The 26,664-nt window shown below is 36.8% G+C and overlaps 1 protein-coding gene across 4 annotated transcripts in view; it reads left to right on the forward strand.

The window, feature by feature from the left end:
* Nucleotides 1-26,664, forward strand: part of cnksr2b (connector enhancer of kinase suppressor of Ras 2b) — a 57,024-nt gene that overhangs the window by 23,694 nt on the left and 6,666 nt on the right. For 3 of the 4 annotated variants that reach the window (XM_051093317.1, XM_051093319.1, XM_051093318.1), the window contains 18 exons: nt 49-251; nt 5,571-5,676; nt 8,824-8,865; nt 9,490-9,609; nt 11,708-11,767; nt 11,911-11,979; nt 12,226-12,372; nt 13,081-13,214; nt 16,529-16,719; nt 16,946-17,035; nt 17,642-17,850; nt 17,945-17,996; nt 19,656-19,831; nt 19,958-20,031; nt 20,107-20,178; nt 20,395-20,462; nt 20,791-20,894; nt 25,707-26,229. In XM_051093317.1, coding sequence (XP_050949274.1) covers nt 49-251; nt 5,571-5,676; nt 8,824-8,865; nt 9,490-9,609; nt 11,708-11,767; nt 11,911-11,979; nt 12,226-12,372; nt 13,081-13,214; nt 16,529-16,719; nt 16,946-17,035; nt 17,642-17,850; nt 17,945-17,996; nt 19,656-19,831; nt 19,958-20,031; nt 20,107-20,178; nt 20,395-20,462; nt 20,791-20,894; nt 25,707-26,229 — 2,440 coding nt within the window. The remainder of the gene's footprint in view (nt 1-48; nt 252-5,570; nt 5,677-8,823; nt 8,866-9,489; nt 9,610-11,707; nt 11,768-11,910; nt 11,980-12,225; nt 12,373-13,080; nt 13,215-16,528; nt 16,720-16,945; nt 17,036-17,641; nt 17,851-17,944; nt 17,997-19,655; nt 19,832-19,957; nt 20,032-20,106; nt 20,179-20,394; nt 20,463-20,790; nt 20,895-25,706; nt 26,230-26,664) is intronic. The other variant, XM_051093321.1, reaches the window with a different exon arrangement.

A 26,664-nucleotide genomic window follows, 5' to 3' on the forward strand; every position in this document is an offset into this window, starting at 1 on the left:
GTCTTTTCTTGAAAGTTGTGATGGTCTCCCCTTCTCTTTTTTATTCAGAATTATGGACTAGAGACAGAGAACCTGAAGACTCTGACCCATAAGCTGAACGCATCAGCCAAGAACCTGCAGAATTTCATTACGGGACGGCGGAGGGGCGGGCATTATGATGGCAGAGCCACCCGAAAACTTCCTAATGACTTTCTGACCTCTGTAGTGGACCTCATCGCTGCCGCCAAGAGCCTGCTGGCTTGGTTGGATAGGTTAGTCCTGCAAAGAGACACAAACAAATATTTTGTGTACAGACACATTTTCATATTCAAATTCATTAAACTGTGCAGCAGCATATCAGGGTCAGAAATAACCTTTTCCATTAAGGGGCAATATTTGCATCCTTGAATTGATTTCCAAGGACATTTTTTACATTTATGAGGGCAATTTGTATAATCACCTTATTATTATAAAAACCATATGTTGTCTTTAATGTCAAATACTTAAATTTACCCAATTGCTTTAATTAATATTTTAAACTGTTGTCAATAACAATAGACTGTTTAAAATTGTATCTAAATGACAAAAAACAGGAGCTCATAGGGCTGCAATATTATGACAGAAATTATTATTATAGATTATTGCTCTTTATATTGTCATCATGATTATTAATATTGATATAGAAAACAATATAAAACGTTTTTGTTTCGTTTTGGGCACGTCTTTCTAGCTTCCACACAAACGTCAGTCCATGACGTCAGCCAAGTCTAGCACAAGTCATGCAAAAAATCCCTTTATAATCACTGAATCTGCATCATATCTGCACTGTGTTGTTTATGATGACGGAATTCGCAAAGGACACTCATAAACAGCTCCGGCATTTTCAGCACTGACTAATCTAAGCGCCTCTGATTGGCCAATGCATTCCTAAGTTCAACAGAACTGCGTTTAATTGGTTATAAGGCTCAACGCTGCACAAAACAGTGCGTAAAGCAATCTAATGCAGTGTGAGTGAATCAAATTCCGCGATTTTATACTTTTTTTATTCATTTTCACATTTAATTTTAATCGTGACAACTGTAATACGTTGTTTAATTGTGCAGGGGCATTTTTTTCCACTTTGTCTTGAATTTATGGGGCATATTTGTTTAGTTTGGTGGCATTTTTGCCACAAACCCTCATTAATTATTGACCCTGCTGCATATACAGTCCCTAAAGTATTTGAACAACAGTATTGTTACTGTTAACTAAAACTAAAACTATTTCAAATAGTTTTTGTTAATTGAAAATAAAATATAAATATTAAATTAAAAAATTTAGATTTTTTTTAAACTAAAACTGATATAAATAATTTAATAATTAAAGCTAATTAGAACTATTTAATAAACAACTAAAAAAAATTATAAAAGGGCATAACAGAATTACTAAAAGTTTTAAAAATGAAAACTGAAAATATAAAAACACAAGCTAATAATAAAAGCTTTAGCCACACTTAAAGGGATAGTTTACACAAAAATGAAAATTCTGTCATTAATTACTCACCCTCATGTCATTACAAATCTGTAAGACCTTTGTTCATTTTTGGTGCATAAATTAAGATATTTTCATGAAATCTGAGAGCTTTCTGAGCCTGCATAGACAGCAATGCAACTACCATGTTCAAGGTCCAGAAAGGTAGTAAGGATATTGTTAAAATAGTCCATGTGGCATCAGTGGATCAACCGTAATTTTATGAAGCTAGGAGAATACTTTTTGTGCACAAAGAAAACAAAAAAAAAAGACTTTATTCAATTTATTTTCTTCCTTGTGTTGAAGACTGACACAGAAGAGAAGGAATATTTTAATATAGTTGTATTTTAAAGTTTTAAGTCATGTTTTGTTTTCTTTGGGTACAAAAAGTAAAGTTTTACAGGGTGAACGACATGAGGGTGAGTAATTAATGACAGAATTTTCATTTTTGGGTTAACTATCCCTTTAATTTATGGATGTTTTTTGCATTATGTATCAAAATGGCATTTAAAGAAAGATACCACTAAGTCGTTTTTTCACAAATTAAAAAAAATACTATATTGATGATAAAACAATAGATATACTGTTTAAAATGAAGAGATTAAAATGACCATAATGTGATAAACTACACCTGTGCTATGAAAGTACCTAATGTCACAGCATTGCTGAATGCAAAGTTACTTGGCATAATTTGTTTGCAGATGCCACATAATTTGATATTTTATATTCATGCATTTAAAATGTCCAAAAGTGTCTTTTAGGGCTGCTGTATTTATGTACAAGCAAACACAAAGTTCAGTCGAAGCGGCCTCAGTGATCCCGTTCCTTTATCTACCATGCGTACAGTCACATGACCCCCATCTCATTTAAAAGGCTCCATTGTTTGGAGCTCATCAGTGAGGTCATGCGAGAGGCCACAGATGACACGATCATGCCGATTTCCTTATGTAACACCCATGAGCAATCAGCTGACAAACAAAAGATGAGTAAAGAGCTTACGTAAGTCTCTTCTGTTTTCGGAGGAGCTGGCCCTGAAAGCGGCCAGCGTGCCTGCTAAGCGCTTCTGTTTATCTCTCAAGTGTGTGCGCGAGGTCGCATTTTGTGGGTTTTTGCGTTAATTCCTTCATCAGCTGAAGCTCTCGTCAGCCACGCCTCCTCGTTAGTGCAGTACGCCAAGTCTCCCGTCTAACCGCACACTCATAATTCCAGAGCGCAATTAATCTGCTGCTGGATCTCCCTAGATTATTCCTGGCCTCTGGGTCTCCCTCATTTATTCTCCCCAGACAGGATGACAGCAGGAGTGCGGTCCTGGGTGATCGACTTTTCGTTTGTTACAGTCTTATTATAAAGTGTAAGATAAGAACCCTCGAGTCAGATGTGTGCGCTCAGCGCACTCATTAAGATAAACGATGCCCTTGTGCTTTCAGGAGATTTCTGTATTACTGTTTGCACTATCTAGTCGACTAGTTGATTAGTTCTTCTGCTAGTCAGTGTCTTGGGTCAGTCACACTGCAGTAGATATCTGATATGGCTCATTTGGAGTGTTCACATACAAGTTTCTTCTGAACTGATCTGGAACAAATTAAGTTGTTGTGTGACACTGTGTCATGAATCACATTGTTAAAATTGGACTCTGTAATATGTTAAACATTTTTGTTAGAATTTATGCTGAAATGAAGTGAAAGACATTTAGCTAGCTTACATAGGTTTTATTACAATTGTAGGGCCCTATGATTTCCACGGTGTGGAAAATGCAGACGGAATCATGGAATTCACTGTATAATGCGGAATGTCATGAAATATGCCAAATTTTGGATGAACAAATCAGAAGTACGTCGGTACACTTACATCAAAACGCAATATAGTCGGCGCCAATAGCCTTGTAGTTAGTGCACCAACATATGGCATAACTGTGCTCGCGGTGACCCGAGTTCGAATCCCGTCTCGAAGTCTTTTGCCGATCCCGCTCATCTCTCTACTGTCCTGTCCATTAAAGGCCCAAAAAAGCCCAAAAATATAACTTAAAAAAATGCAATATAGACTAGTGGTCTGTGAATATTAAGTTGTGAAAATACTTTTTAAATATGTTTTGCGTGTCTCTGTGTGAATGAATGTCGCAGACGCGCTGTTTCATTAACACACTAGTGTTTTCAGCCTCTGCTGCCTCAATATATGACTACATGAACACATAAAATAATCTCTAGTACTGCTTTGAGAGTCACTTCATGAGCATTTTACCATTTCTTGTTGGAAAAACCAAAACTACTGTCATATCGTTTATAAACAGAAACTTAAAGGTCTTCACAGCAACCCGTCAAAAGTTTGGTTTAACTTGAAGAAACTGTGACAGAATGTATTACTTAATGTAATGATAGTACTGTTACTAATAAAATTATCAAAACATTATAAGGAATATTTACCAGAAAATGTATTTACCAGAATTTATTTGCCAGAAAAATGTAAATACATGACACTGTATTTCTAGGAATAAAAGTAATAAAAAATAATAATGAATTAGTTAGTTTTTAATAAAATTAATTATTTAGAATAGCTTTTGATTAATAAAATGTAATGAAACCATTAAAATGGAATTCAGAAAATTATTGGAAAACAGAATTTGGTAAAAAATAAAACAAAATTTGAGAAAAAACTAAATGTATTTCATAGCGCCTTAAAAATTTAATTTTTGCTAAACTTTTAATAAATTGCTGTTTCATGATTTCAATTAATTAGACATGCTTTTTGATTAATAATACTTAATTTAACCATTAACGATTAACCATCAAGAAAAATAAAAATGGAAAAAAAAACGTAATCTAAAAAATGAAAATAAAAAAATGAATAAAACTAGAAAAAAATGTTAAAAAAAAATCTGAGGAAAAAAACAGAAATTGGGGAATATTTATTTGGATTTTTAAGGATAGATATAAATTCATGAACCCATTGAAAAGTAGTAAATAGTAAAGGGTGCATTTACTTTTTTTTTTTTTTTTTTTACAAATATTTCATGAAACATTTTTTTGGGTATATATACTAAAAAAACATTAAAAAAATTTGGGGTAATGTTTTTTTCTTTAAAGCCTTTTATGCTCACCAAAAATAATTTTAAAAATACAGTAAAAACAATAATATTGTGAAATATTATTACAAATTATATTTGAATTATAAAACAATGTATTCCTGTGATGACAAAGCTGAATTTTCAGCATCATTACTCTAGTCTTCAGCGCCACATGATCCTTTAGAAATCATTTTAATATGCTGAATTGGTGTTGAAGAAACATTTCCTATGATCAGTATTGAAAACAGTTGTGCAGCTTAATATTTTTGTGGATGCCATGATACATTTTGTCAGAATTCTTTAAAAAACAGCATTTATTTCAAATAGAATTCTTTTGTGATATTATAAATGTATTTGCTGTAATTTTTGATTAATTTATTTTGACCCCTAACTATTGAACAGAAGTGTAAATACATTACTAAAATTGGAAATAATAGAAAAAAAAATCTGTCTGTGCCTGTGAAAATGTTGACAAGGTAAGTTAAAAACTACTACTTTCCCACAGGCCAGGTCTTCTTCTTTCTGAGCCTTGTCTATTCTGTATAATAAGTATACACCATATATATGTAGCGTATTCAGCAAAAAGATATGCTGTAATAATAATACACTCCTAAGATGAAAATTCAGTGCTCTATCAGGATATTATGGCCACAAAAGGAAGCAGCATGATGTAAATTAAAGACTCATAGTGATAGAAAGACAGTGATCTTTGCAGTCTGTATGATGGAGCACGTGAGCAGAGCTTCCTCCTGCCGCCTGAGCCTCTGTGAATTAGTGCATTGGAGCGAGAAATCCTCTCTCTCCTCTCGCTTTCAGCTCTGTCTGTCTCTCTCTGTTTTTGTTAATCTTCATCTCCCTCCCTCTTCACATCCTTCTTGGGTCACCTCCTTTAAGGTCTCATTCCTCATTATGAATGTCCTGCACTGCCTGAAATTAGACACATTTGGCAGTGCAGCGAGACTAAGGAAGGTTAGACAGAAAATGTGGTTGTGATTAGAAGTGATCTAATGGTTAATGGCAGGTGTTACTTCTTCATCAGGTCTCCGTTTGCTGCCGTGGCAGACTATTCCATGACCAGGAATAATGTGATTCAGCTGTGTTTGGAGTTAACCACAATAGTTCAGCAGGTATGGACACAAACACTCAGATTATTACGGAACACTTTTATTTGTTTATTTTTTTTAAGGAATAGTTCACCCCAAAATTCACTCCCATGTCGTTTCAAACCTGTATTATTTTCTTTCTTCCATCTCATTTTGCTTTCACTTAAGTTTCTGTGTAATGAAAGCGGATAGTGTTTTTTGCTGTCAGCTGTCAAAAAATTTCAAGTTTGAAAGCTGGTCGTTCACAAGAAAAATGCACAAGAAGACAGGATAATGCAGAGACTCTCAATGGGGAATCGGTTCAGCACTGCACGTGCAATTGCTTGCCTATTTGAAGTTATAGAGCATGTTTCATGAATTAATTGTATTCTGAAGCACAGTGTAAAAACTTGAATGAGATATTTGAAAAAAAAAATTATTTGAAAAAGAAAATTAGACGACACTTACAGATACCTCCAAGTTTTTGATGTTAATCTGGCACTTGGTGCTAATTTCTTTAATTATATGACAAACCCCTTTTAACTGGCAGCATTCTTCTAATTTTTTCTGAGACTGGCAAGATGTTGGGCCAGTCTATGGTGACCGAAACCCTGCGATAGCAGGTTATCCAGATAAAGGCCAAGGAGATGACCCTTTCAGCCATTGCTGAAAGTCATTCCAAATCTGTGATTTCTCAAATATTGCAGGTTTACAATGATACTAATTCATTCAAGTCCCCCAAAGTGGCTGATCGACCATGTAAGACAAATGCATGAGAAGACAGGATAATGCGGAGACTCTCAATGGAGAATCGGTTCAGCACTGCAGCTGGAACTGCTTGCCTATTTTAAGCTATTCTAACAGGAGTAGAAGGGCAGTTTTTAGAGCGTATTTAATGAGCATATTGTATTCTGAAGCGCAGTATAAAAAACTTGAATGAGATATCTGAAAAATAAAATTATTTCAAAGAAAATTAGATAACACTTACAGATACCTCCAAGTTATTGGTGTTAATTTGCCACCTGGTGCTAATTTCTTTAATTATATGACAAACCCCATGTAACTGCCTGCATTCCTTTAATTTTCACTGAGATTACAAGATGGCAGGCTGCTCTAAAGTGACTGAAACCCTGTGACAGGAGTTTGTCCAGATGAAGGCCAAATGACCCTTTCAGCCATTGCAAGAGAAGCTGGTCGTTCCAAATCTGTGATTTCTCGAATATTGCAGGTTTACAATGACACTATTTCATCCAAGTCCCCAAAAAGGCTGGATGCAGAGACTCTCTATGGGGAATCGGTTCAGCACTGCAGCTGGAATTGCTTGCCTATTTGAAGATATCCTAAGAGGAGTAGGAGGGCAGATTTTAAAGCGTATTTCATAAATTAATTGTATTCTGAAGCGCAGTATTTAAAAAACTTAAACAAGATATTTAAAAAAAGAAAAATATGTGATTTTTTTTTTTCAGTATTGCAGGTTTACATTGACATTGACTAATTCATTAAAGTCCCCCTAAAAGGCTGGTAGTCCACATAAGACAAATGCACAAGAATGCAGAGACTCTCAGTGGGGAATCGGTTCCGCACTGCAGCTGGAATTGCTTGCTAGTTCAGTGTTGAACGGGGTAAGGATCTGTCTTAGCATCTTTAAGAGAAGTCGGATTGAAAGTGCACTTTGCAATGACCAAGCCTCTCATCAGCTGAAAGAATCAAAAGGCTAAGCTCACTTTAGCTGAGAAGCATGTTGTGTTTAGAGAGGAGAACTGGTCCAAAGTTCACTTTAGTGATAAGAGTGATCATTTATTTGGGCCTGATGAGAAACATTTTGTTTGACATCAAACTGAGAAAAGACTGAAGCCCAAGTGCATAAAGAAGTCAGTGAACTGTCCCTTTAAAACCCATATCCATCAAATGAAATACAGCAGTGAAAAGTCTGACCTAGTCTATTTTCTACGTTTCACCCACACCAGTGTCACGCCATATTTTAGCACTCTAGGACTGAAATGTCTTTTTTGAGAATGCTTGGAAAGCAGGGTAAAGTTTCTAGGGCAGAAGGTTCTTTAGAAGGAGGCCATGGGTGTTTTTTCTCCTTCTCAATTTTCTGTCCTGGATTGAAATAGTGTTGCTCTGGCATGGACCACTGAGGGCAAGGACACACTGTCCCAGGTAGAAGAAAAGCGATGTGTCCCAGAACATATGAAATACAGAAGGCCTGTAGAATTGGCTCTTAATGATACTTGCTGAAAATGCCACAGCTTGCAAATCTCATATTGTATCATCTTCGCTCTGAAGGGCCTTTCACACATTCAAACTTTACATAAAGTTCTTCTCTCTTAATTAAACACTAATGTATTTTCTCAAGCTTTATTTACTCTCTTTTTAATCAGCCTGTGATGTGTAGGTTGTGTGCTGAAGGAGATTCCCAATATGTTTAACATTAATCATGCGTGCGGCCAGTCGAGCTCCCAGAGCTCCTTCACCCACAGGCTGGAAATTAGACTACTGTTAAGCAGAGTGATGGAGAGTGGAGGAAATGAGCAAATGAGTGGAGGAAAAGGAAAAGCATTGCACCAGGTTCAGTGTGGGAGGATGACTCATCTCCTCCTCAGCTGTCTGCTCAAGACAGAGAACGCTGCCTTTGGCTATTTCAGATAGGTGCAAGACTCTGTGCCAGCAAGCAAATCTTTGTCTCCTTGTGTCCTACAAGCAAGGCTTCCCATCTGAGATATCCCAAAACTGTGCTTACCCATTAGAGCAGAAATGATACAATGTGCTCATATGACATAACTGGAAAAAACATTTTATAACTTTTGTTGATATGCCATTAGCAAATATTATGTAATAGTTCTGATGGTTCACATTTAAGTATATATTAATTAAAGTTTTTATGACACAAATGCACATTAACTATAAAACATTATGTAATCATTTAGTATTATATAACACTACAGAAAAAAAAAAAGTTAATTAGTATCTTTCTTGTTGTCCAGTAAAAATATCTATACTTTAAAAATGTTTTTTTTTTTTACTGGAAAACTAAATAAAAACACTGATTAAGAACCATTTTTGGTTTGCGTTATAATTGAAATATATTAGGAAGTTTCAGTCATATCTCTCGTCTTGCAGTAATGAGACTGTAAGTGTGATGGTATTGGAATGTAATTGTTAAAATGACATTTTCTCTTCTTGTTTTAGGACGGCACAGTGTATGAGACGGAAAATAAGATATTGCATGTGGTAAGAGTGACATTTATATTTTCACACAACCTCTTGATTCATTTACATAAAACTCCTTATCTAGCTCCTCTGTTCAAAAATAGAAATCTGTGTTGAAGTGAGAAAAAGAGAGCGAGTATGTGTGTGCTAGAGGTGAGTGAGAGAGAAAGAAATTCACATTTGATTCATGGAGTCTAGCCCATGCTGCAGTGTCAGTCAGGGTACAGCTGGCTCTCTGCTATAAATACCAGGACAGGCCACATTTCATCTGAGAGTGACAGCGAGAGAGAGAGAGTTTTTCTGTGTGCAACACCAGGAACACCTTCACTGATTAGTCACCAGCAGCAGATTGAGGGAGAATTGTGATTGGACAGATCAATTCAAATAAGACAGCAAGATCATAAAGAATTATGCTTATGAGACCATCCTGGTCACATGATTACATTATAATAAGGTGCATCCTCGCGACATTCGGTCTCAGCGCAGATGGTGTTTATTAAGTGTTGCGGTAAACGTGCAACAAAATCATCAGCATATTGTAGCCCATCAGCAGCTTCAGCTAGAAGACTGTATTGTGCCTGTCTTGGTCAGGATATGTAAAATTATTAAACTTTACTCACTTTTCTCTTTTCTCTCTGTCCTCAGTGTAAGACACTTTCAGGCGTGTGTGACCACATCATTTCCCTCTCTTCGGACCCCATGGTGTCCCAGGCCGCCCATCTGGAAGTGGTGCAGCTGGACAACATAAGGTCCACAGAGGGACTGGTGGGTATCTGGGTGCCTGGATTTCTCATCTCTCCTCCTTATGCACAAACTTCAGGAGATTTCCAGCTAGGATGTTTTTTAAACAGTTTTTAAACAGTGTTAAAAGAGTTTGAATGGGCACTGTTTTTTTATGTATATTTATCTATTTATTGAAATATTTTTTTATAATAGTTTATAAAACCATCCATCTACCTATCCTTCTGATTTTCCATCTATCTATCTATCTATCTATCTATCTATCTATTTATCTATCTATCTATCAGATGGACTGACAATCAGAAGAATAGATAGATGGATGGATGGAAGGAGCGATGGACGGACAGATAGACAGACAGACAGACAGACAGATAGATAGATAGATGGACGGACAAATGGACACATGATAGATGGATGGACAGATAATGGATGGATGGACAGACACACGGACAGATTGGTGATGGATCGCTGAATGGATGGATATATGGGTAGATAGGTAGATGATAGATTGATACATGGATGGATGGATGGACAGATAGATGATGGATGGATGGATGGATGGATGGAAAGATGCACAGATGGATGGATGGACAGAGATAGATAGTTGGATGGATGGACAGATGAATCAATGGACGCATGATGGATGGATAGATAGATGAATAGATGGATCGACAGATGGAAAGACGCATGGATGGACAGATAGATGGATGGATGGATGGACGGATTAATCGATGGACGGACGGATGGACACATGATGGATGGATGGACGGACAAAATTGATTGATGGATGAACGGACAGACGGTCAGATAGATTGGTGATGGATGAATGGATGGGCAGAAAGGTAGATAGACTGATACATGGATGGACAAATGGATGGGCGGATGGATGGGTGGGTGGATGGATGGACGATGGATGGATGGATGACAGATAGATAATTGGATGCACGGATGTACGGATGGATGGATAAACAGATGGATGGACAGATGACAGATAGATGGACGAATGGATAGATAGATAGATGGATGGACGGACAGACGGAGAGATGATAGACGAACGGACTGATAGATAGATGGATAGACGGACAGATGATGATGGATGGATGGACGGACAGACGGATTGACAGACAGACAGATGGATTGTAGATGGATCAATGAATGGATGGATGGATATATGAGTAGGTACATAGATTAATACACAGTTGGATGGATAGACGGATGAATCGATGGACGGACGAATAGACACATGATGGATGGATGGACAGATGATGGATGGATGGATGGACGGACGGTCACATAGATAGATTGGTGATGGATGGATGAATGGATGGACAGATATATGGGTAGATATGAGTAGATACATACATAGATTGATACACAGATGGATTGATGGATGGACGGACATATGGACGGACAGATAGATAGTTGGATGTATGGGTGGACAGATGGATGGACATATGATAGATGGATTGACAGATGGACAGATGATTGATGGATGGATGGACGGATAGACGGTCAGATAGATAGATTGGTGATGGATGAATGGATGGATGGACGGATGAATGGATGAACACATGATAGATTTATGGACAGACGAACAGATGATGGATGGATGGACAGACGGACAGACAGTCAGATAGATAGATAGATTGGTAATGGATGAATGGATGGATGGATATATGGGTAGATAGAAAGACTGATACATAGATGGATGGACGGATGGATGGATGGATGGACGGACGGATGATGGACAGAGAGAGAGACACATAGATAGATAGTTATAGACAGATAGACAGACATTCAGCCATATTCACTCCATCTGCATTTGATGATGGTATTCTGGTAGTTGTGTTTGTATGAGCTTTGGGCAGTAGCATTTGTACAATTACATATAGACACACTTGACACTGTCAGTATCCGCTCAATAAAGCCTGAATAGAGATAAAAATAAACATTCACACACACCCTATCTCTCTCTCTCCCCCTATATCTCTGCTTTATGAGACTGTGTGTCAGAGAGGATTTATACTCGCATGTCATGTCAGCAAGCTTCTTTCAGTGTTTTCCCAGTATGTGTCCGATATTTTCAGGCAACGGCTCTAAAGTGTCTTTCTCCTTGCCCTAGGGCATGTACATCAAATCAACCTATGATGGCCTACATGTCATCACGGGCACTACAGAGGGAGTGAGTGGTCATTTTCAATCTTTCAGTACAATCTCAAAATGACATACATGGACAGCTCAGCTGAAGAAAGGACATGTAATCATAAAAACAATTTGTGTTTTACCATGTGTAATCCAATCGCTTTCTCTCTCTCCCTCTCTCAGTCGCTAGCCGACCGCTGTAAGAAAATCCATGCTGGTGATGAGGTCATACAGGTCAATCATCAGACAGTGGTGAGTGTATCTATTGCACACCATAATTTTACCTTTGTTCATTTTCGAAAGACTAATTAAGATATTTTTTAATGAAATCCAAGAGCTTTCTGAGCATAGACCGCAATGCAACTGACATGTTCCAAGACCCAGAAAGTAGTAAGAGCATTGATAAAACATGTGACATCAGTGGTTCAACCGTATATGAAGAATGACCCCAATAACAAGACGTAACAAGAGGTAAACACGTGTGTTTTACTTGCATAGGTGGGCTGGCAGCTGAAGAACCTGGTAAACTCTTTACGTAGCAATCCTGCGGGTGTGACCCTCACGCTGAAGAAGCGACCTCAGAGCACTCTCACGTCAGCCCCGGCCTTACTCAAGAACATGAGATGGAAGCCCCTCGCCCTGCAGGTACTGATGGGATGCATGTGGTACGAGGATTAAGTGGTGTGTGTGAATTGATGATATGCCGCGGCGGCGTCCCCCAATCTGTGCCTGTTCTTTTTTTAGCAGCATTAAGAGCACTCGTCCCCTCCCTTAGGGCTTTGACCAACTAGATTGCATGGCAAATCTTCACTCCACTCTTCCCCCACCCACCAACCTCCCTTTTTTTCTCTTTCATCTTTTTACCTCTAATCTGGTGCTTATCCCTCCTTCCTCAATCTCCTCTCCTGCTCCACTGAAGCCCAGGCACATCAGGAAGCTTTACTGTGGCCCTGAGAGGAAAATGTGGAATGTCATTTTAGACGCTTGACTGTGCAGTATATAAATTGCACATATTTATTTCCTCTTTTGCCTGCACAGCTGACAGCGAACAAGATACGCTGATTGTCATGACAACAGCAAAGTTGAAGACACAGAGAAGGCATTTTATTTACACAGAACCAAAGCTGCATCAGAGTGTTTTGTTTTTTGAATACATAAAAGCAAGAGGAAACTCAGCATGACTGAACACCTAAATGAGATAGATGCTGGTTTTTGCACGTCTTCTTCCACAGACACACTTATACTTTTAGACTGTGTTTTTTATCTTCTACGAAATGATGAATAATGAAAGCACTTTTTACTGAAGTAAACTAGTGTTAAATCTAAATCTAACTCACTGATCACTGTTTTTAGCCCATCATCCCTCCCAGCCCCAGCAGCAGTGTGGCCACACCATCCAGTACCCTCAGCACCCCATCTAGACGGGACAGCTGCGCTCTACAGGACCTTTACATCCCCCCTCCCCCAGACGAGCCATACACACCCAGGTACACTATTATTATAGCATGTAGTAGTACACAGATGCACACTGTATATCAGGGGCGTTTATTCTGAGGAGGCAAGGGAGCCAGTGCCTCCTCATAATACTGGATGAGAAAAAATTCGTAGTACATCAATAAAACAATGGCAATATTGCAAAATATAACATTAAAAAGTGTATAAATCACTAAAGAAACATGAGTTTTAACAGACCCCTAAAGCATGCGGTGAGTTTGGTGGGGAATAATTGAGGATGAATGGGGAAAGTCATGTGAGAGGAGGCAATGCCTCTATCACAATATAATTGGATATTACTGATTATGATCGACTGTGATTGGTTCATGTGATAAATCCCACCTTTTGGCTCTCATATTAATCTCAAAATTAATTATTTTAAATAATTTAAATAGCATTTATGCTGGTAAGGGTAATGTTTTTGCCTATCCTTCACTATGATTTGTCTTTTTCAGCAGGACTTTTAATTTGCAAATTAAAGGCAAAATGATATAAAATCACATTTGCATATTGTTCTAAATATAGTCTTATTATTAAGCAATGTTTTTGGCATACGTATGCATTTTTTCTATACAATATGAATCATTTTATTGGTGTCAGCCCTGTTACCCTTATCAAGAAACTTGTAAAATAATGTACATTCAAGTAACATAATTTCTAAGAAGTTACATCCAGTGTTGCCAAGTCCGCACTTTTCCCGTGGAATTCGGCTACTTTAACACTGTGTCCACAGGTTGAAGCGACCCTGATAACGTGATATTTAGTTCCTGAAATGCAAATTTTGTTAGGGGAACTCCATCAAAAACATGCATTTTACCAGCTGGAATGCAATTTTTACTGGGGGAACCCCTCTAAAACATGATTGGGCTAGTTTTGAGTAGCAATTGGGTGAGTTTTGTTGTGAAAACCTGGCAACCCTGGTTACATCGTCTCTCAATCAGGCTTTCAACACTTAAAACATAAGCACGTTTCTCTCACTCCTCTAATAATGTTCTATTTTTGATGAATTATGAGGCTTGACTGAGGGGGGCCATCATGCAATTTCAATAAATTTAAACAATTATTTTTTTAATATATTTAATATAATTAAATTTAATATAATAATAATATAATATAATTTATAATTTATATTTAATATAATATTTAATATATTTTAATATAATCAATATCTAAGTAAAATCCTTTCAGTGTACACAATATATGCTTTTGTGAACTTAACTGTTAGCTAGGATTTAGCAAATTTGTTTGAAATCATCAAAGCTGTTACTGTAAACCTGTTACTTTTTAAAGTAACAGGTTTTGACATGTGGGTACCAGGGATGACACTGATTAGGTTTGATCCTGTTTTTGAAAATTATCTGTGTAAAATTCAAACATTTTAAAGGTCACCCTCTGTATATAATTGAGCTAATTTCTATATCATCCAGTGGCATGTGAGTTCTAATTAAACTATAGTATCTAGTAGCGCTTGTGTGTGTAATTCCAAAACATGTGGTAGAAAAATAGTCATAAAATAATAAATTACATAGCCTGAGATGACACAATACAGTTTGTGTTAATGTCGTGTTAATTTTATTCTTTTTGTCATAATTTTCGTCAACATTTTTTCACTGACGAAAACAAGACGATAATGAAACAAAACCTTATTTTGAATGACAAAAACTATGACAAAAATCTATTGACATTTTCATCAACTAATAAAACCAAGATGAAATTGTCAATAGATTTTTGTCATTCAAAATGAGTCAACTAATAAAAACGAGACGAAAATGTTAGCGAGGGACGATTTGGGAAGAGATTCATTCAGAACGAATGTCTAACGAGGTTAGATGTGTACATTTGAGCTGTATTATAGCCTATTAATCTATCTGGCAGGACATAAGCTAGCATACATTTGCTGCACATCTCATAAAACGTTAAAAAATGTCAGTATCTGGGAGTAAGAGAAGAGCTGACATATGGATAGATTTGACGACACAACGCAAAAGAGAACTCCATTCGGTCCAGTTTTCTGAGCACAGACACTGAAGCAGCGCCTCTTACACAACACACAAGTACTCTTTAGCAACCCATGAATGGAGAAATACACACAAAATTATGTTGAATTGTCCGTTTTCATGAGTATTCACATAAACACACACGGTTACGTCTTAGGTGAACAGTAGGGAGAATGCATCAGTACGTTGCATTCCTGCATTCGGTTTTAAAGGGGCAGCAGCCTAATTTAGTTGCTGTTGTCTGTGGCATTGATGTTAATCAAGCAACAAAAGAAAAACAGGAAGTCCACTTCGAAAACAAAGATTCACATGTAATGTACTCACCCCTGTAATGTCATCCAAGATGTTCATGTCTTTCTTTCTTCAGTCGTAAAGAAATTGTTTTTTGAGGAAAACATTTCAGCATTTTTCTCCATATAATGGACTGATATGGTGCCCCGATTTTGAACTTCCAAAATGCAGTTTAAATGCAGCTTCAAACGATCCCAAATGTGGTCGTAAATGATCCCAGCCGAGGAAGAAGGGTCTTATCTAGCGAAACGATTGGTTATTTCCATTAAAAAATATACAATTTAAATACTTCTATTCTCAAACACTTGTCTTGCCTTGCTCTCGTTGAACTCTGTGTATTCTGGTTCAAGACAGTTAGGGTATGTCGAAAAACTCCAATCATATTTTCTCCCTCAACTTCAAAAATCATTTCAAAGTCGTCCAACATCGCTGCAGAAGTACCGTCTTTGCAAAGTAAACATGCAAAGAAGATCAAACACCCTTAACAAAAAAGGTAAAACAGGACGATTTTGAAGTTGAGGGAGAACAAGAGATGGGAGTTTTTTTGACATACTCTAACTGTCATAAAAAAAAAACAGTCCAGGCAGAGTAAGACAAGGTGAGCGTTTGACATCAAAAAGTATATAAATTGTACTATTTTTATGAAAATAACCAATCGTTTACAACATTTGGGATTGTTTAAAGCCACATTTAAACTGCATTTTGGAAGTTCAAAATCAGGGCACCATAGCAGTCCATTATATGGAGAAAAATGCTGAAGTGTTTTCCTCAAAAAACATAATTTCTTTACGACTGAAGAAAGAAAGACATGAACATCTTGGATGACAAGAGGGTGAGTACATTATATGTGAATCTTTGTTTTGGAAGTGGACTTCTCCTTTAATCTAAATGTATTTATATAAATGAAATAATGATAAATGATTAAAATATGACTAAAACTAAATGGCATTTTATTCAAAAGACTATGACTAAGACTAAATTAAAATTTGCTGTCAAAATTAACACTGTTACGATTGCAGAGACGACATAGGAAATCTGACCAGCAACTGCCAGCAGGCCGCTAAAGGATCTGATTCGCCAAACTCCTACCTGGATCAGGAGTGCCGGAGGCGATTCCCGCTGCTGGATGAGGATGCGGTCCTGTACTGTTACGAGTATGATCAGAATCAGGGCCCTCCACCCGTACGCAGGGACAGCACTCCTACATATGGTACATGCTTTGTTACATGATAATGTTTGGTCTCTGCAGGCTGTTTTTATCTGCAACACAGTATATACTGTTTATACAGAAGTACATTACATTAAACTGGCCATAAATCATTGCAGTAAACATAGCAATTGAGTTACATTTAATCTTCTATTCCTGGCCCAGTATGTGTATTGTGCTATAATGGGTTATTTGATTTCATTTTGATTTCTCTGTGCTTGTGTACTAGGACGGCTGAGGCCTATTTCCATGCCCGTAGAATATAACTGGGTTGGAGACTATGAAGATCCTGCCAAGCTGAAGAAAGAGATCAGAAGAGGTGTGTGTGTGCATGTGTGTTTGTATGTGGGTGGATGAGCACTGAGGAGGATGTTGTTTTGATATCTTTTCCCTAGGTTATACTGAACCAATGATTTCATCACTTTAGCCCTGACCTCCCCATTGGCACATTTTAAAGTCTTTGACCACTGCGTTCAGATTGTCCCTGTCTCCCTTACGTTTACCTCATTTGTGCTAGGATCGGTCTGCCAGTATCTCGCTGGCTCTTTGTTTGAGATTTTGGGATTTTTGGTTTTGCATTGCCATGGTAACTCCAACATAAGAGGTCTTGCCAAGATGCTGGCTTCTCATTGGTTGAGGCCAGGCTCTGTTGCTGAAGGAGTGGGAGCAGAGAGAATGCCTTCTTTAGTCACGCTGGCAGAATTTATATCAAATTTGTACATGTGCAACACAACATCTTTCAGCCGTATTCTTTGATCATGAGACTTCCGAATAATTTGATTTAGATTCTAACCATTGCATTATTTAATAGGCAGAATCAAAACTGACTTATTAAATTTTAAAAACAGGCTGCATTGAAAATGTGCTTTGTCCTATTTTATAATCAGCATACTGTAGTTTCATAATCCCACACGTTTATTAACAGAAAACTCCCTGCTGCGATATGTAAGTGAAGATAAGGCGGGAACAGAGGAGTATCACACTGGACGTCGCAGCAGCCGGCGTAGTAGTAGGAGGAAGAATGAGAAAGGTGGTAGCCCCGGCCACTACGCTCTAGTGCCCACCCTTCAGATGGACATGCTGCAGCAGGATTCGCTGGCCACACCCACATCTGAAACCTCATCTGTCTATCTCGTGAGTGTGCTCAAGACGACTTATTGTATAAATCATTTAACAAGGGGCACAGCATGAAATTATTTAAATCTTGTACTTGTTTACTGTCTTTCAGACGTTTGATCGATCGTCCATGCTTTCGCGGTCAAAGAAGGTTAAGTTAAGAGGTAAGATGTCAAGTGTTATATTCTGCTAGCTCTAAAATGTCATCTCTGCAGACAAAGAAAACTTTTTGGTGTACATTTCAGATCTGGTTCTCTGTCTGGTTTATAGGAATTGCAATAAAATGCTTGACAGAAGGCAAAAATAATTTTCTTTAAAAAAATGATTCTTTTTTCTGGGAAAATTATGTAATCATACTTCAAATAAGAAAATAATACTTATAAAATTTGTACATTTATATATATATATATATATATATATATATATATATAGTAATTCTACAGAATAATGTAATGTGAAAAGTCATTTTGAATCAATTTAAAGTAAAATGTCACTTTAAGAATTGTTTTTTGGAATTTTATGCATACAAAAATTAGAAACATTCTGAAAACCAATAATTATCTTTTACTTTAAACTGATTCTAAATTACTTTTTTTACGTAACGTTATTTTATGAAATTATTGACGTATAATATTTATATAATAATTAGTATATATATATAGAGAGAGAGAGAGAGAGAGAGAGAGAGAATTTCATACAATATGTTATGTAAAAAAGTCATTTTGAATCAGTTTAAAGTAAAAATCATTTTAAGAATTGAACAAATTGAAAAACACATCTTAAAATTACATTTTAATTTGAATTGATTCAAAATGACTTCTTTGCATAACATGTTGTTTTATTACATTGTTAAAATATATAATAATTCTAAAATCATTTAGATCGATAGATAGATAGATAGACAGATATATATCTATATCTATCTATCTATCTATCTCTCTCTCTCTCTCTCTCTCTCTATATATATATATATATATATAGTAATTAATAGTAATTATAAAATTTGTAAATTAGTAAAATTATATAATTTTAATAATTTATTAAAAATAATGTAATAAAATAATATGTAAAAATATGAAAGTGTTATTTTAAGAATTGTTTATCAGAATTTTATACATAGAAAAATTTGAAAAATTCAGAAAAACAATTCTTAAAATTACATTTTACAAAATGACTTTACATAACATTATTTTGTTAAATTATTAAACTATATAATAATTAATATAATTATATATAAATAATAATTATAAAATTATTAAAATTCTATATTTTTAGCATTTAAATAATATGTGGGAAAAGTCATTCAGAATTTTCTACACAAAAATTAGAAAAGTTCTAAAAAACAATTCTTAAAATTACATTTTACTTTAAAATGACCCAAAATGTTTTACATATCATTATTATTATTAAATTATTAAAATATATAATTATATAATAATTATATAATTGTGTGTGTGTGTATATGTGTATATATATATATATTTATATATCATTTATATATCAATTTACTGATTTTATAATTATTATTTTCTTATTTAATGTTTCTTATTTGAAAAATGATAAAAAAAAATTCCTGTAAAAAAGACAAGAATCATTTTTCTCAAAATACTGATTGAGAAAAGGGTTTTGCGGTTATTTTTTTTTCCTATAGAAATCCAATCACACAATTTCACTCTGAATAATTGTTATGTCAAGACATTTCTCTGCCATTATATGGCAGTACATCAAAAAGTCACTGTTTTGATACTATTCCTGCCAGTCCTTTGATTTATATTGCCCACGCTGACATCTCAGCTCTCTCTCTCTCTCTTTGTCCTTCTCAGCTGGATCCCTGCCCTCCATTAGTAAGCGGCGAATCTCCTGCAGGGACTTGGGTCAGGGTGATTGCGAGGGCTGGCTTTGGAAGAAGAAGGATGCAAAGAGTTACTTCTCTCAGAAATGGAAGAAGTACTGGGTTGTGCTGAAAGATGCCTGCCTATATTGGTACACCAATGAAGAGGTGAGGGCACGGGGTCGTTCATCTGCATGATGAAATAACACAGCACAAAATGGCCCATTAGACTGCCTACATAAACTCCCTGCTTCATCAGTATATGTCAGTTGTTTCATCTCTGTTATTTCTCAGGACGAAAAGGCAGAAGGCTTTGTCAGCCTGCCTGAATTCAACATTGATCAGGCCAACGAATGTCGCAAAAAGTTGTGAGTAGTAGAGTAGACTAGAAGTGTTTTCATGAAAAGCATAAACACTAAACAACATCTCTCACCTGTTTTCAGTGCTTTTAAGGCTTGCCATCCTAAAATCAAGAGCTTCTACTTTGCTGCAGACAACATGGATGATATGAATAGGTAAGAAGAAAAGAAACATTCCTGCATGCCTATAGAAACAAAAAAGACTCATAATGTAATCTGAAACGCTGTCAGTTCCTCATGAATCTCATTTAATGTTCCATGAGCTGATCAAAGCTACTAATTTTAGCGACACCCCAAAAGACTTTCAGATCTGAATTTCCTCTGTGCGAAGAGCTCCCCAGGTAACTTTTGTTTTTTTATGTTTGCTCGCAGGTGGCTCAGTCGGCTAAACATGGCGGCAACAGCTCACTCGGAGCAGAAGAGGATTCGACAGGATCATGGTGAGAAGATGCCTTCATGCTCCGCTAAGCCTGTCGGATCAATTATTCTCTCGCTCTGACTTTGTGTGGTCTGGTCTGCAAGTCCTATAAATATATGCATATGAAGTACGACATGTTGGATGCACGTATGTGGCGTTTCAGTTAAAATAGAAGCAGTCATTTTGGATCATTCGTCAGTAAAATTTGTTCTTCTCTATCATTTGATGAATAAATGCTAAAATGGTGTGAGAAAATGTACACAAACATCTTGCTGCTTTCCACAGCCTTCAAATGTCATTATTCGTGAACTCCTCGTGTGTTTAAAGGATATTTGTTGTCGTTTTCTCAGATTACTGGAGTGAGAGTGACCATGAGGATGCTGATCACATGTCTTCAACACCCAAACAAGATAGCCCTCCACCTCCATATGACACTTACCCTCACTCCACCTCAGTAAGTCTCATCTTTCTTTTTTAGGGCTTCAAGTGTGTAGTGCTGAAACCCTATTGTAATTGTTAGAATGGCCAAGGATCAAGTGATCGGGCAGACCAAACCGGAAGTCGCAGGGACTTCAAATTTGGAGGGATGGTAATACTCACACCATCTAAAATAGTGTTGTCAAAAGTACTGACTTTGGCTGACATTCATTGGTTGATGGCGGCCATGTGTTTTGAGATAGACAAATCTCCTCATAGACACTTGTGGCATTTTGGACAAAGACATAGCATACCATTTTTCATTTTTCAAGTCGGACTAACGGGTGCGTAGTTATAGCCATTTTTATGTTTTTCCCTGTTATAGCACCACCAAGTTGCCAAACTAAGCATTTTACTGTGACCTCAGATTGAGCCCATACACATGTTCAGAGTTTGGAGAAAATATCTTACCATTTAAGAGTTATAGGGGTTTTAGTAAAAGCGAGCCGCAGAAAAATAGGTTTTCAAAAAATCCAAAATAGTTAAAAATAGTTGACAACACTAGTCTATAATGTCACCATGGCTCACCCCAAACGGCCTGATGGGGGCGCTACAGCAATCAAAAGTTCAAAATCGCTCATAACTCCTAAACCGTCACAGGCTCAAGTGTCTTATATTGTTGAATTTGATCATCACACTGGCAAAATTTTTTGTGTATTTTGGATTTTTTTTATTCTATTTTTGCGAAGTAGTCCTAGGTTTTTCACCTGATCGGGACCAAACCAGTGCAGAAAGATTCTCTGGAGGAGAGTGAATATCAATAATTATCGAAAAAAAGTTCAACTTTTGACTCACTGTTGCAACGGGATGTCAGAACGTTCGTAAGGGGTGGAGCCAGTTTCACTAAAACCCCTATAACTCTTGAATGGAAAGAGAAATTTTCTCCAAACTCAATCAATGAGCTCAATCTGAGGTTGCAGTAAAAAAAATGCTGAGTTTGGCCAATAGGTGGTACACGTTAGTCCGATTGACTTGAAATATGGTATGGAATGTCTTTGTCCAAAGTGCCATAAGTGTCTATGAAGACATTCGCATATCTCAAAAGACATGGGCACCATCTGCCAATGAATTTTGAGCACCTACTAGACCAGAATAATTGTGGCTGAAATTCGGTGGGCATGTTCGACTTATGGCCCTAAAGGTCTGTACAAATTTTGAAAGAAATTAGCCACTAGGTGGCACTAACGAATTTCATGCATCTGTAATCACATGGTGTTTCACACATTCACATTACAACTACAACATAACTACATAACTACAACATAACTATGCACCTGTTAGTCCAATTGATGTGAAAATTTGTATGCTGTCTTCATCCAAAGTGCCACAAGTGTCTATGAGGACATTTACGTATCTCAAAATACATGGCCGCCATCGGCCAATGAATTTTGAGCACCTATTAGACAAGGTTAACGGAGGCTGATCAGAATGTAACTCGGTGGGCATGTTCAACTCGTGGCCCTAAAGGTCTGCAAGAATTTTGAAAGAAATCAGCCACTAGGTGGAGTTAACGAGTTTTACGTCTCTGTAATTACATGGTGTTTCACACATTCACACAATATTCATATCATTTAGAGAGTGAGTCTCTACTCACCGTTGCAATGGGATCCCTAAGCGTTAGTAAGAAGCAGAGCCACTTTTACTAAAATGCCTATAACTCTTGAACTCTTTCACTAAACTTAACGTATGTAAGAGCACAGTCTTTGGTCTCAAAAAAACACAGTTTGGTCACTTGGTGGCACTATAACAGGGAAAAAAACATAAAAACGGCTATAACCATGCACCCATTAGTCCAATCGACGTGAAAATTGCTATGCTGTCCTTGTCCAAAGTGCCACAAGTGTCTGTGAGGACATTCGTATATCTCAAAAACAGTGATGGGAATAACGGCGTTATAAATAAACGGCGTTACTAACAGTGTTATTTTTTCAGTAACGAGTAATCAAACGAATTACTGTTTCCTACGTTACAACGCCGTTACCATTACTGCCAATAAAATACGCCGTTACTATCATTTATTATAATATTATTATAATTTTATTTTTCAGTTCATCTGAATGAATGCGCAGCGTACCTGTATTTGACGAGCTGTAAACTCTAGTGTGAAGGCACACGACTAGCCGTCACTTTGTCTCACACACCCAAAGAAAGATACAGAGCGACAGAGTCTTTTATACCATGCAGAATTGACGCGCTACATGTAAACGATATTCTTTGTTGTATTTTCCTCTCAAAACAACGGAACTCCTTTGGAATTCTTCAGCTTTTAAGAACTGCTGGTTTCTCCAGTAGTAGGCGGAACTAATGTGCAAACAGCAATCTCATTGGCTGGCGCTCACCTATTATCGTCCCTGTTTTGATTACAGCAAATCAGTTAGAGCGAACGCAGACAACATGATTAATATTCATGAACCCAGCAGCTCATTAAACCTTAGTGTGTTTAATATTGTTATTAATAGTAGAATTCGTGGTAGTAATAAGACGTTCATAGAAACACTAAATAACAAACAATATCACCACCAGTCCTAAGGTCAGTCAACATGACAAACATGCATTCATACATGGTTATTCTAATTACTAAAGTTCTAATGGCTAAAGTTGAATGCTAATTATAATTATAATATATCAAATATTTAATATTAGTCTGGTGAGTAAACTAAAAACGTAATTAATTTCATTAAAATTTCATTCATTTAACATATTTAATATTGGGGTCATCCAAGTTATTTAATATATTTAATTTCTTTTTTTTTTTAAAAAGCAACACAATAGTTATTTTCCCTGGTAATTAGGTACTTTTATAATGATGTAACTCTGTTACTAACTCAGTTACTATTTGTGAGAAGTAACTAGTAACTATAACTAATTACTTTTCAAAGTAACATTCCCAACACTGCCCACAACAACATTAAAATAGTGTAGATTAGTGTACAATGTTTTATATTTATTTTATAGTTATAGTAAATTAGATTTTTTTAAAGTAACGCAATAGTTACTTTGCCTGGTAATTAGTTACTTTTATAATGATGTAACTCAGTTACTAACTCAGTTACTATTTGTGAGAAGTAAGTAGTAACTATAACTAATTACTTTTCAAAGTAACATTCCCAACACTGCCCACAACAACATTAAAATAGTGTAGATTAGTGTACAATGTTTTATATTTATTTTATAGTTATAGTAAATTAGATTTTTTTTAAGTAATGCAATAGTTACTTTGCCTGGTAATTAGTTACTTTTATAATGATGTAACTCAGTTACTAACTCAGTTACTATTTGTGAGAAGTAACTAGTAACTATAACTAATTACTTTTTTAAAGGCACATGCCCAACACTGCTCAAAAAACATGGCCGTCATTGGCCAATGAATTTTGAGCACCTATTAGACAAGGTTAACGGAGGCCGATTGGAACGTAACTCGGTGGGCATGTTCGATTCATGGCCCTAAAGGTCTGCAAGAATTTTGAAAGAAATCGGCCACTAGGTGGTGCTAACGAGTTTACGTCTCTGTAATCACATGGCGTTTCACACATCCACATAATATTCATTTGATAGATCTGCTTACACTGAGCAAATTTGCTTCAAGAACCACTGCTGTCAATCAAATCGTTAATTAAATATTCTCTATGTAAAAAACCTTTTTTTTTTCTAACCTAAAAAACTTTTGCGAACTAGTCCTAGGTTTTTCGCTCAACTTAAAAAAAGAAAAACATAGCAGCTTGATTCTCTGTACCCTCTAGATTAATAATTATCAAAAAAATGTTACATTTTACGCTTTGGGTAGTTATAAGAGAGTAGTTAAAAAAAACTTGACTTTCTAAATATACCCAAAAGCCTATAAATCCTAAACAAAAACTCAAAACTTAACGAAACTAGGTGAGCACATGCAACAAATGATTCTAAACAAGTGTGCAAAGTTTCATAGATATTGGACCGTAGGTGGCGCTATAGCAGCCATGAATGTTAATAAACATCATATTCCTATGGTAAATTACCTGGAATTGCCAAAATGCTCTATTTAATCATTGAATTAGCTGGTTGCAGGCTTGTTAAATAATACACAATGTCTTTCCTTATGTGCTTAAATATTTTAAAGCATTTGAACCCCGGTAATCACTGCTTGCAGCTATATTTGTGTGTGTATGCTGTGTGCTGATTAATATTTTTGAGAAAACTGTAATGCACATTTTTTCAGGATTCTTTAATTTACTGCATCCTTGTTGAATAAAAGTTTTAATTTATTTTTAAAAAATTACTGACCCCAAACTTTTGAACAGTAGTTTATTATGTATAAATAAAACTAAGGCTGAAGGAAACAAATGAGGTGAAACAACGCAGAAAGACAAGAGAAGGGCAGAGAGGGAGGGAGAGCAGGATGAAGAATGAGGTGTGAAGGGGTGGAGAGAATGGAGATGAAGGACACATTAATTATTTAGACCCAGGGGACGATTCTGGCCGCTGTAAATTCATAGTCAAAAGGCACTTTTTTTTCAAAGAGGTCTTCTGGTTCCAGCCCTCTGTAATCTTAATGAAGGAGACACAAATCAGTCCCATAATCCTAAGAGGGAGAGTTGTGTGTGCGTAATGCGTTGCTGTCTCAGATCGTTCCATTCAGGCAGAGCATGACTAAGGGTGACAGCGGTGAGATTGTAAAAGAAGACAGCAGAGAAAATGGAAAACAGGGATATAAATGCCCCTCTTGTTATAGGTGTCCTTCGTTCTGGATTTATGCTCGTACAATATACCATCTAAAAGGACCTTGCATGATGTCCCACCCTCTGTGTTACAGGCAAGTCCATTCCAGGAGTCCCAACACATCCGCCCACCCTCCGCAGAGACCGTCCAGTCCCGCTCCCCGCTCTCCGAGACACAAGGGGGCAGCGTAAGCAGCGGCAGCTCCCCTGGCCGAAAGTCTGCCAGCCAGCGGCGTTCGTGGCAGGACCTCATCGAGACGCCCCTCACCAGCTCCGGCCTCCATTTCCTGCAGACTCTGCCATTGGACGACTCCGTATTCGTCGATCCCAGTCGAGCCGTGCCCGTCGAGCTCCGCCGCCAGTCGACGCTCCCCGCCCAGCACGGGCTGCCGCCAGAACACTACATCCCACCCACGACGCCCACTCAGCCCAGCCAAAAGCCTATCACAGCTTTAGGACGAGGAGATGGATTCGAAGGTGGTGGAGTAGGAAGCAAGCACCGCAGTTTCACCTTGCCCCGTGACAGTGGTCTTCATGCCATCCTGGCTGCCACCAGTGCAGCTGAACATGCAGATGCACAGCGCTACCACCTAGGACGGGCCCATGCCAGAGACACAGGTCAGGAAACTGAGAACTTATGAGAAGCTTGTGTTTCTAACTGTGCCTACATATGCAGAGGCAAGTTAGTGGGCGAGTGTGTAGGCAAAGGTTATGTAATTTTATTAAGGTGTTATTAAGGTGTACCTGTTTGTCATGATTTCCCTTCAGTTTCAAACATGTTTTTAGTAGTGGTAACCAATATGTATTTTGGCGCCTTTTACCCCGGGGCGCCTTTAACCCCTTCGTACCATAATAATATTGTGGAATTTTATATATCTTTTAATAACGATCAACCAATATACATTTTGATATCATTTTATAAAATGTAATAATAATAATAATAATAAAAATAATAATTTGTGAATAAAATATAATTATTAATAATTAATCTGACAATAATTAGTCTGATTATTATTTTAACATTATAAATTCAAATATTTTTTATTGAGTATT

Source organism: Labeo rohita, chromosome 21 (assembly GCF_022985175.1).
Source record: "Labeo rohita strain BAU-BD-2019 chromosome 21, IGBB_LRoh.1.0, whole genome shotgun sequence".
In the NCBI taxonomy this organism is placed as follows: domain Eukaryota; kingdom Metazoa; phylum Chordata; class Actinopteri; order Cypriniformes; family Cyprinidae; genus Labeo; species Labeo rohita.